The sequence below is a fragment of the Punica granatum genome, chromosome 4, assembly GCF_007655135.1.
Source record: "Punica granatum isolate Tunisia-2019 chromosome 4, ASM765513v2, whole genome shotgun sequence".
Lineage (NCBI taxonomy): Eukaryota > Viridiplantae > Streptophyta > Magnoliopsida > Myrtales > Lythraceae > Punica > Punica granatum.
Genome location: NC_045130.1, coordinates 31,670,244 through 31,682,139, shown reverse-complemented (window position 1 = coordinate 31,682,139; position 11,896 = coordinate 31,670,244). Strand labels below are relative to the sequence as shown.

At 37.5% G+C, this 11,896-nt stretch overlaps 1 protein-coding gene across 1 annotated transcript; it reads left to right on the top strand.

Annotated features, from left to right (window-relative positions):
• The first annotated feature begins 7,788 nt into the window (after positions 1–7,788).
• On the top strand, positions 7,789–10,783 carry LOC116205083 (trihelix transcription factor ASIL1-like). The gene is made up of 2 exons (XM_031537542.1): positions 7,789–8,914; positions 10,355–10,783. The coding sequence occupies exons 1-2, from the start codon at positions 8,092–8,094 to the stop codon at positions 10,366–10,368; spliced, it is 837 nt and encodes a 278-aa protein (XP_031393402.1). The 5' UTR covers positions 7,789–8,091; the 3' UTR covers positions 10,369–10,783.
• The last annotated feature ends 1,113 nt before the right edge of the window (positions 10,784–11,896 follow it).

Genomic DNA, 11,896 nt, shown 5'->3' with positions numbered 1-11,896 from the left:
TGTAAACGTAAACTTCGGGAGATGCCTCTTTATTGTTCCGTTTGGATGGACATAAATGAAGGGGAAGGAATTTTGTATGCGAGTTTTAAAATTGCATACAAGTTCCCATTCCTTCCCCAATCTTTTCCTCCATTTTTCTTGGGGCCAGACAAAGCACTAAAGTATAATATATCATCTTTTTCAGTAGTTGGATCATCCATCAGCATGAGAAGGAAGAGGACAAAGGTTCATTGGCACAAGATCCTCTGGTTTCAGCCATGCATCCCAAAGCACTTTCTTTTTGTCATGGCCAGCACTACATAATAGGCTCTCTACTCTGGATAAGGTCAAGAGACGGAAGCAGGGCATTGGCTCCTTATGTGTTCCATGTCATATGGAGGAGGGAAGTCATAATCACTTATTTTTCTCTTGCACCCACTCAAAGAGCACCTGGAATTCTGATTCTTTTGCTCAATGGAGAAAGAAGAACTTGCAGCGATTGGAACTATGAAATTAAATGGGCTATGAGGAAGTTGAGTGGTAAGTCCTTACAGGTTGTTGCTACTAGGCTGTCTTGGCATGCTCATCTCTATTATGTTTGTTTAGCAGAAAGCAAATGGTGTTAATTGGGGTTGTTTAGCAGCATAACCCCCTTTTCTTTTCCCTTTGTAATAATGCCTTGGAGCTTGGCCTTAAGCTCATCTTTCACGTTTCTTCTATTGGACCACCTTATTGGATTGAGCCTGCAAGCCTTTTAATTTTGATCTGCGTGTCGCTTAGGCCTGCGAGCTCATTTTTGGTTAGGCTTGCGCGAATTGTGGAAATTTGTGGCCCAATAGCGTGGGTTGTATCGATCTTAGTTTTGGAATGAAAGAGCAAAGCTTACGGATTGGGGAAAAAAAAATATGACAAAAATTACATTTAGGGTGATAATATGCAAATCGCAGAAGCTTAGAGGGTCATTGCTAAAATTCAAATTTTCGGTGAACAAATTCCAGCTTGGCTAAATTGTAAGGGCATTGCCTGGCCCAAGTATCGCTATATTACAAGAAATGTTAAGATTGCTTAGAAAGTTTACCCTGTTTATCGTTCGACCTAGAATGTGGGTTATATTTAGGGCTGTCCACAGGGCGGTTTGGTGCGGTTATGGGAAAAATCTTTGGAGATCCGAAGTGGTCGGGTTTTTTATTTTAAAAACCATTCCCGAGAATGAATCCGAAAACAAGAAGAAAAACGACTCTTCACGGATCAGATTTTTTGGGTCGGTTCTCGGGTAATCCGAATACAACAAAGATTTAAAAGAAAAATTCAATGAAAAATACAAATAAGATAAATTCTCGCTTATTCACACAAAATTTTAACAATAATAATTTCGCTAAGATAATTAAAATTCCATAGACCATAATAGCATCACTACCACTAGATAAAATTAAAAGGGTCAATGGGGATCAAACCTTTATCAAACACAAAATCATACAAACAACATAATTCGAGTCGGTTTGGGGCAGGCGAATTTTCAACTATGAAACCCGAAAATGTATCATAATCTGAGCTACAAAAAGTAAACCGACCCTAGAACCAAATCGGGTTCTAAAAAACCCGAAGATTCGGATCAGTTTGGGGCAGGTCGACTTTTGGAGTCTCGGTTTTTTTGAACAGCCCTAGTTGTGTTGTGAAATTGTTGTCTCAATGAAGTGTACTGAATTATTGGGAACATAAACAATAATATAATATTGTAATCTGTAGTATGCAAAATAAATTGATGGGAATGAATACAATTTTTTCGTAATGTCCTAATTTGGTAATCATGATATAGAATGGGTAATTGACTTCATAACAAAGTCAGTTGGTATAAATTATAGTCGTCATATGCAAACATAATTATACTTATCAGCTTACCGAAAAAAAGAAATTATACTTATCTATTTTTTACTCTATTATAAGTGCAAATTAGCCATGAATCAATATATAATATATAATGCATTGAACATTTAATCAGGTTGCAACACGTGTAATTATTGGCATCTTCATCTTCCGTCATGTGTCCATGTTTCCATATGAGTTTTGCCACGTATCACCATGTGTTGATCTATTTTAATTACATAGTTATTATTTTACAAAAAAACACATGAAAAAAAATATAACAATTGTTTTTAAAGAAATATTAGTTGGAAATAATTATTTTTATAAGAACAAATACTACTTATATAAAGCAATTGAGTTTTTGAAAAAACTTAATATATAATATATAGTGTTTAGAACAGTTAACCAGGTCGCAACACGTGTAATCATTGGCATCTCCAACTTCGGCCATATGTTGCCAAAATTTTGCCATGTGGGTTTTGTCATGTGTCACCATGTGTTGAGCTATCTTAATTATATGGTTATTCTTTATAGAAAAACACATGCAAAAATACAAATAAAAATGCTTTTTAGAGAAATATTAGTTGGAAACAAATTATTTTAATTAAGGATAGATATTACTTATATAAAGCAATTGATTTTTTGAAAGTATCATATTCAAATGGCAGGAATTACATCGTTATACATTGAATAAATAAGTATAATATAACTCTATTTCATATTGTTTTAACATTTGAATAAATTTATAATATATAATGCTTGGAACAGTTAACTTGGTCGCGATACATATAATCATTGACCTTTCCAGCTTCTGTCATGTGTTGCCAGAAAGTCGCCATGTGTCCATGTTCCCATATGGGTTTCGCCACATGTCGCCATGTGTTGAACTATTTTAATTATATAGTTATTATTTTATTAAAAAGCACATGCAAATATATATATATATATATATATATATGACAATTGCTTTTTAGAGAAATATTAGTTGGAAATAATTATTTTTATTAAGGACAAATATTACTTATATAAAGCAATTGACTTTTTGAAATAAAATCATATTCAAATGGTTGTAATTACATCGTTGTACATTGAATAAATAAGAATAATATAACTCTATTTCATATTGTTTTAACATTCAAATTGGTACAATTACAGAACCGAATAGGTTGAATTACACGGATATTACCAATTCGAATTGTTAACTTTCGAATTTTTTATTATTATCGTTTTTATAATTATAAAAAAAAATTCACCCCCAAAACAATCATTTTCGATTGGCTAGAATTGCATCGTTATACATTGAATAGATAAGTATAATATAACATTCAAATTGGTAGAATACAATGCCAAATCGGTTGAATTACACGGATGTTACTAATTTGAATTGTTAACTTTTGAATTATTATTATTATTATTGTTTAATATAATTAAAAAAAATATCACACCAAAAACACACCGAAACTATTTCAATCATCCCTAGAATACACTGAAACTCTTTAATTATTACATAAAACAACCACTGAGAAAAAGAAAAAAACTTCCACCTTCCCCAACTATTGTTACCCCAAATATAATCAAAATTTAGCTGACCCCTCTCTTCCTCACACCAGCGAATCTCTTAGGTGCCCTTCTCCTCCTCCCGATGGTGACACCCAGAGCGGGCCCCTTTCCTCCTCCCGCCCCCTCTCCTCCATTGCCAATTCCCAACCGGCCCCTCCCACTACAAGATTTTCGCTTCATAGGGATGGGTAATAGGGACGAAAATAAATCCGTCTAAAATTAGAGACAGATTTATGAATAGTAAAGAGACGAAAGTAGTTTGGATGGATTTTGAGACGAAATTTCCGTCTCCAATTTGTACAGACTGAAATTTTGTACGGAAAGCTCTGTCCTAATGTTGAGACGAACGATTTCATCAAAAAAGAAAGTGTCCATATAAAAAGAGATGAACATTCTGACTGAAATATTTGTCTGTATATATAGAGAGGAAAATTTAAGATAGTGCAGTCCGTCTAAAAAATTTGGACGGATTGAAACTTATATTTTCACCCCTATCATAAAAACAAAATTGAGATGGAAATTTCCGTCCCTATCATAGAGACGGAAATTTTTGTCCCTATCATAGAGATGGAAAGTCTTGTCCTTATCATAGACATGGAAAATCGCGTCCTAATTCTGTCCATAGTGAGTAAACTTTATACGCATGCTATCTTTGCTGATTTCACAGGTTATTGCGAAATTAGAGGACAACTAAATCATAAATGCGCGAAGATATTCTCAAATCAGCACATACAAGCAAACAAATTTCTGCTACAATAATCTAAATAACTCAATGGAAACAACCAAAAGGGACAAGGTTTGCAAGCTTCGAAGATTCTTATATGGCCTAAAGCAATCATCCAGGCAATGGCACCATGGATTCCATCGAGCCATTACGTCTAATAGGTTTAGGATGAATGACGAGGACCACTGTGTGTATGTCAAGCGGTGCAAAGGAAATTTCTTGATCCTTTCTTTATATGTCGACGACATTTTAATGGCCGAAAATAACAAGTAGATGCCAAGGGTTATCCAGGACCAGCTGTGATAGGTGGAGTTCTGCAGGATGCCAAGGGTCAATGGATCCTTAGATTTTCTTGTAGAATTGGTGTCGCTCGATCTGATGAGGCCGAGCTACAGGCGGTACTCGACGGATTGAAGTTGTGTAAGGAGAGAGGGTACACTCGTGTTATTGTCGAGCTGGACTCGAGGGATGTCCACCCTATGATTATCAGCGGCGACTATTCTCGTAGACGTATGCTTGTCGACTTGAGCGCTGACGTCAAGACCTTTATGGACCAGGGTATGAAGATTACACATATATGTCGGGAGGGGACCTTGATTGCAAATCTTACTATTGAGAGAGCTCTCAAGCTATCGTAGTTGACCGAGCTTGATTCGCCGACCAAGCTTGAGAGGTGTGCTTCTCCCTCGATATTTAGGCCTGCTATATTGCCTACATTGTATGGTGATACTGCCGAGGCGTTCATACCTCGTATTGTTTGAGAGGATTTCAAGTAGAACTGCTTAGAAATCTCATAGTTTTGGCCTCTTGGCCACCACTGTTCTTATCTCTATGTTCCTCGTGGATTCCCGTATTGTTAAGGTTCCCTTGATCAATTGGATCATGCTGTGTGTTTGTGTTCAGTGCAGTTCGATGCATCTTAAGTAATTGGCTAGACTGGTTATGGAATACAGTAAATCCATTTCTTACTCATTCGAAAAAGAGAGCTACATATACAATCATAATGTATCGGCTCGTCCTTCTCGGGACGACCAAAATAAATAAAAGAGCAAAAAGGAGAAGTTCTCAGTACGAGATATAGAGTGAATGGATCTATATCTCCCCCTCCACGGTTCTCCCTTAAGTCTCCTGTTAAAAGTTCATCTTCACATTGCTATTTAATTATTATTTGATGGTGTATTGTGATGTATTGAAGTATCTAAATTACATAGTCACTATTTAAAAAAATACATACGTAAAAAAACTACATGTATATAAATTTAATTAAACGAAAAAAATGCACAAAAAATTACTTATATATAAACCTTTTTAAACGGAAAAAAAACACGTGCAAAACATTCGAATTGGTAAAATTATAGCGAGTACATTGCATATCAATTTTAATACAAATATATATTACCTTAAGTAAACGAAAATTATTTGATCAAATTTAACCTTCAAATTGGTAGCATTACACTATTGTACATTAAATACCAATTTAACACTAATATATATGTATAAACTTAATTAAACAAATATATATATATATATAATAAACTCGCGCAACGCACGGGCCAATTTCTAGTTATAGTTAAATGCACCCACAAAGAAGTCATATACGGTCTTATTGTGTTGAAGGAGGTCGAAACCATTACAAAGTATTAGTACTTTTCTTAACAAATAAAAAAATACTAATTAACGGAGAACTTCTAATACTTATATTCACTTCTTTTTTCTTTTTTTCTTTTTGCTTGAGCTAATACTTATATTCACTACATATATAGGACACACTATCTATATGTAATATGTAATTGTGAAACGAGGAGAGAGGATTAATGATGTTTCTCTAAGGGGAGAAAGAGGATTATCGAGGTCGTTCCAAGTGTCAAACCCTCACCTTATTGTCATGCCACATTTCATTTACCTATGGAGATAACTTGACCAATAAAAAAATAAAAAAATAAATTCAGTAATAATTGTCCAAACTCCCATGTTCTATCTTTTATTTAAAGAAAAGGAGTCAACTTTTAATTCTCTTACGATCCGAAACTAAATAATAAAATCAATAACAATTTCCCAAACTCCTATTTCCATCTGTGATTGAGACATATAAAAAAACGCCGCCTCTTAAAAGAACCATCTCTTCTCTTGCAAATCAAAACTATGAAAAACTTCAATAATAGTTGCTCAAATTGCCACTTTCATCTTTGACTAAGACAAAAAAAAGTCACGCCCTAAAAAAAAAAAGCTCCCCTCACAAATCGAAATTGTAGAAGATTTTTTAATTTTTAAAGTTTTACATCTTTTACTTTATTATAAATCGTTTTAAAAACTTATATGTTTTACGGTCCATAAATTACGTGTAAAATCATATTTTCAAATAATAATAATAATAAAATGATTAATATTCTATACATAATTCATAAGTTTTTTGCTAAACAACCAACATTAATTTGATGAAAAATAAAAATGTTGTAGAATAATTTACATATAAAAAAATAAATGCATGTTTCAAAACAAAATGGAGTAATAAAAATATTAAGTGAATCGCATAATATATGAGATAAATTTATATAGTAATTACCTTAATTTCGACTAAAGTAAATAATTTCATTTAATCGTCAATTTGAAAACTATTAAAAACTTAATTCTACAATTATAAACTAATTAATATTTTTAAAAATATTATTTTCATGAGTCATAATCTCGCGTAACGTGTAGGTGGAATGGCTAGTTATATATGTACGTAATATAGGTGGTGGAGTAGGAAAACACAGACAGGGAGGCCATGCAGTCGACGGATAAGGATATGGTGAAAAGGGATAACACAACAATGGAGCTAAATAGCAATATTATTTATCTTGTTGCAAAACTCTCTAAAATTCATGGTAATAATCTGAGGATTCCTCATAATCCTCGGGGATTACGATGAGTGGAATATGCATAAACGCGCGGCTTATCCAACAAGTGAGGTATTTATTCACATGTATCGCACCTGAACCCATAGTTCAAGAATTTTTGCAATTAAACCCTAAAAAAAATGTACTACAAACCCTGGATGCCTATCCAACAACGAGAATGCGATTTTCAGAACAGAAACAAGTCTTTTTTTTCCCGATTATAAGGACGGCTCATGTATTTAGTATAATAAAACATAAATCCTAATAATTAATAAAGCGACACAAATAATTCAACTGAATATCAAATCTGGAATATCTTAATTACTAAATAAGAGCGTAAGTCACTGCGTTACATTCTCTTTCAGCCATTCAAGTATCACTCTGTGTTCTTACTGCCCGTTAGCTAAGATGGTAATGTATAGTATCGCGCTAAAATGTAAATAAAGGAAGGTTCAGGGGGGTCAAAAATAAAGTACATCTCCCCGGGAATTTTCTTTCAGGTCCTTGCGTACGTGGCCCTGTAATGTCTCCTCCCGCGGTCCCTCCTCTACTGCTCAAGTTAGGCAATAGACAGAGGAGAAGTCACAGACAAATCCATTTCCTCGGTGAATCATTCCATACACCCGCCACATGCACCTGCTGATCGTGATCCAGTGGGCCCCATGTCGTTGTTATCACTCCTAGGGAGCACGCACCGGGTTCATGTAATTTGTAACTCATGGGCGCGGGAATGCTCACCTAACCTAATCTTTCCCATCCGCATTACCATATCGACGGGCAGCGGCCCACTCTGGTGGGGGTGACGGCGTCAACGTTTAACCGACGGCGACGTAATCCCACCAGCAGAAAAAAAGATGCCGTTTCCTAAACGGAGCCCGCCAAGCCGAGCCGAGTGCCTACCGCCGAACCCGAAAGCCGAAGCCGGCCGACCCCCTTCTTTGTCCTCACGCGCTTTCCCCGGCGACTCTCCTAATTTGCCCTTCTCCCATCTTCCCTTTCTCTCCCTCTCCTCAGATCTCAGCTCTCCGTCGCCGCCGCGACTTTTCTCTCTGCATCTCTCGCTGTCTCTAGGTCCAGCTGGGGGACATGACGGATTCTGCCGTCACGCCGCCGGCGTCCGGTCAGAGCAACCCCCGCCCGATTCCGGTCCGGGAGGACTGCTGGAGCGAGGAGGCGACGGGGACTCTGATCGACGCCTGGGGCAGCCGCTACGTCGAGCTCAACCGCGGGAACCTCCGCCAGAAGGACTGGCGCGAGGTGGCCGACGCCGTCAACTCCCTCCACGGCCACAGCAAGAAGACCCACCGCACTGACGTCCAGTGTAAGAACCGGATCGACACTGTCAAGAAGAAGTACAAGACCGAGAAGGCGCGGATCTCGGCCTCGAACGGGGCTCTCACTTCCTCGTGGATCTTCTACGACCGCCTCGATTCCCTGATCGGGCCCAGCCTCTCGGCGAAGAAACCCTCACCGTCGCCGCCGATATCGCCGCCGGTGGCGCTGCCGCTTCCGTACAAGAAGATGCCGTCGCCGGCGCTGGCAGCTGCGGCTCTCCCGCAGAAGAGGCCGGCCGAGAGAGCGGACGATTCCTACTTCAGGAGGAACTACTCGGAGGTCGCGGCGGCTGCGGCGGCATCCGTTGAAGTAGACGACGAGGACGATGAGGATCTGGAAGAGGATCGGGAGAGCGAGGAGGAGGATGGGGAGGGGATGAAGAAGCTAGCGAAGGCGATAGAGAGGTTTGGGGAGGTGTACCAGAGAGTGGAAGGGGAGAAGTTGAGGCAAACGATGGATTTGGAGAAGCAGAGGATGCAGTTTGCTAAGGACTTGGAGGTCCAGAGGTTGAAGATGTTCATGGACACGCAGGTTCAGCTCGAGCGGATCAAGCACAAGCGCTCCGCTTCCAATGGTGAGAAACCAAGTTCTCATCTTCTTCTCCATTCACAAGAATCAATAAAATGGAATTGGAAAAAGAATAAAAGAAATGATCTTTCGACCTGCTCGAATATCGAATGCTGACAGAGAGGAGCTGCATAGTTCGATAGTTCATTTAAGATTAGTTGGCGTCAATGTTTATATTCGGGCGGTGTGCTTTCACTCTTTGCATTGGTTCGACTGAACCTGTTCGAGTCCTATGCATATTCTTGGCCAATTTTTAATTGTGTTGCTACTCGAACGATTTGGAATGGTACAGAGGGAGAAATGTCCGTTAATAAAACTGTAAATTTCATCAGAGGGGCAACAAGGGGTTGTTTTCTTCGGTCTGCCTTGGTTCAAAGGAAAAGCTTTTACCCTTGTTGGAATATTTTAGAGATTGTGATGATTTGATTTTACAAAGTTCTAAGGTGGAGATTTTGCGAAACTTTTTCGACCATTATAATTACTCTGTTTTCCCGAATTATCGTCAAATGAGACTCGTGTGTGAAGTTTCTGTCGATCTGTTGGTTTTCACATTCTTGAAGACATTCCAAAGGGTGAAACTGTTTGGATACTTTCTCAGAATTTTCTGCGTCAGTTATGAACTTCCGAGGTTTTCTTTCACCCCGGGCATGAGTTTTGTGACTCTCTTGAGAGTTCTAATATCACGAAGTGGTATTTGATTAGTAATGAGGGGAGTCTCGCTTGCTGAACAATTCATTGTGCTTTTTATAGTTAAAAAAGAAAGCAGAGCTGAGTTTCTTACTGACAGATTACTGGATTTGCCCTTGCTTGAATTGTGGCATCAATTAGTGAATCAGAAACTACTTTGTGTAATAAGATTCCTTTCATGGATCAATTTATCGAATCAATTACTTGGGCACCCGTTAAACTTATCCTTGTTTTTTTTTTAAAAAACTTATCCTAGTTTTTAAATCAATCAACAGAGCTGATTTCTTACAATAAGGAAACATCAATTTGTTATGTCCCTCTGCATCGTAGTTCCATCTGGTCTGAAGTTTCCCAAGCTATACAACTCACACTTATTGTGCCTGGTAATAGTTCTATGTCGATGATGAAGGTACAAGATGCTCTGACAAGGTATCGTTAAGTATTTCTTATTCTAGGACCAAGAATGAGCCGATCAGGCAGCTCTGGGTTCATAGTCTAATAGTGTTCATCGACTGATTCCACATTGGCTCTCTCCAAATAATTGACACTTGGCATTCTTTATAGTCCCTTTCGAGTAGTGTCATAGTCATTTTATTAAGCCAAGTCATGTTTGCTTCTATAATCGAGTTTAAGGAAGTTGCTTCTTGCTGTTGCATCATGTTCTGTTTAGTCATTTCTTTTTGTACAACTCTATTTGGCATTGCTGCATACCAGTGGTTCTAAGAAATGATGTCTTCCTTGGTCTTTGCTCCTGTGGCAGATATTTATAGCTAGCTCCATGGGAAGGAGCTTCGGTCGGGATTTGCAATCCTCCACCATGTCTTTCTATAACCAAGTGAATCACAACTGGTCTAGCCTTGGAGAATGTCAGATTATCATTAGCATGCTTATTGGTAGATAATGCTATCAAAGTCTTTAGAGTTTCTTCCTTTCTTTTCAGTTTTTTTTTTTTCCCTCTTTTCTCCTTTCCTTTCTGTGCTTAGTAGTGTCATACTTTTTAACCTATAATATTGTCTGTATTTATTTCATTTCATTTTTTTTATTTGGGTAACTGTGGAGTCTCAAACCCTCGGCGACTGCCTTCAACTTAGCTTTATATCGATGGTAATTTGTAATCCTTGTCTCAAGATTGTGTATAAATCTGTATAACGTGCTTCTGCTATACTGAGTCGAGTATTAGTTAATCCAACTTCATTTCTGTGATCGTGACGATCTGTTGTGCTATCATGTCGGAGTTTTCATCAGAAATGGTAGTTATTGGAACACAATATGGTTGAACAGCGGGAGGCATGCTCTTGAGGTGTATAGACTTTCGAGTTTGTGAGCTCTTAGACGATTCTTGCACGGGCAGAAAGTGTTGCATTGACATTGATCAGATCACCGATTTTACAAAAGATGATTATCTACGACAAAACCAGTATAATACCGAGTATTCCGGATCGCAGATTTTATAACCTGTGCGAAGCTGTTGTATTCCGTAATAACCTATCTTTCTTATATCGATATAAATTACCATCTTGAAATAGATTTTTTTTTTTTTGGCCAAGCAGCATTCGGTTTCCCCAACTTGGGAGTGTTCTGCAGAAATTATGGACATTTCAGATGCAACACCCTCAATTTCGAAAAGTTGGCTCGCTTCGTAAGACATTGGCTCACGAAAGGGATTAGTTTGGTTTGGGAGTGCTATTACTGATGTAATAGGGATGAAATGAAATTGCTAAAAAGAGTAAATAGTACTTTTACAAGTGAAGTATTTAGCTGAAACCATTTTTATAAGGCTAAAATTAAAACAAATTATGTTAATTTTTGAAACAATATTTATAATCAGACGTATCATTTTGTTGATGAAGAAAATTATGTGTATGGTGTCTGAATCCAACTCAAACCATTATTTTAGAATTTCTTTTCCCTGGCAAACATCGATTACATTCTTGTAGTGCTTCACGATCTAATACATCCATCAATCGATCGATACTAGTACAAATTATTCGCGACATATCTATATATACATATGTTGGTTTCTTGGGCATGTGGCTCTCACAAGTTGAAAGTAAGTTCTATAATCAGTTAAATGACCATTATTTATTTGATCCAGCAATAAATTATGATCAGCATATATTATCAGAAGGTATTGGATCAACTTAGGCTATATTTGAGCGTCGGGTTAAGGATAGAAATTGGGATAGAATGAGTTGGGACTTCAAATCCCATGGATATTTTACGTCATAATCTAGTGTTTGGGGCATGTTTAGATGAAATATGAGACCGAAATGACAAATGTGCCCTTAAATGATGGCATTTT

Excerpts from the sequence above, each read along its gene's own strand:
- LOC116205083 (XM_031537542.1), top strand. The coding sequence starts at position 8,092 with ATGACGGATTCTGCCGTCACGCCGCCGGCGTCCGGTCAGAGCAACCCC.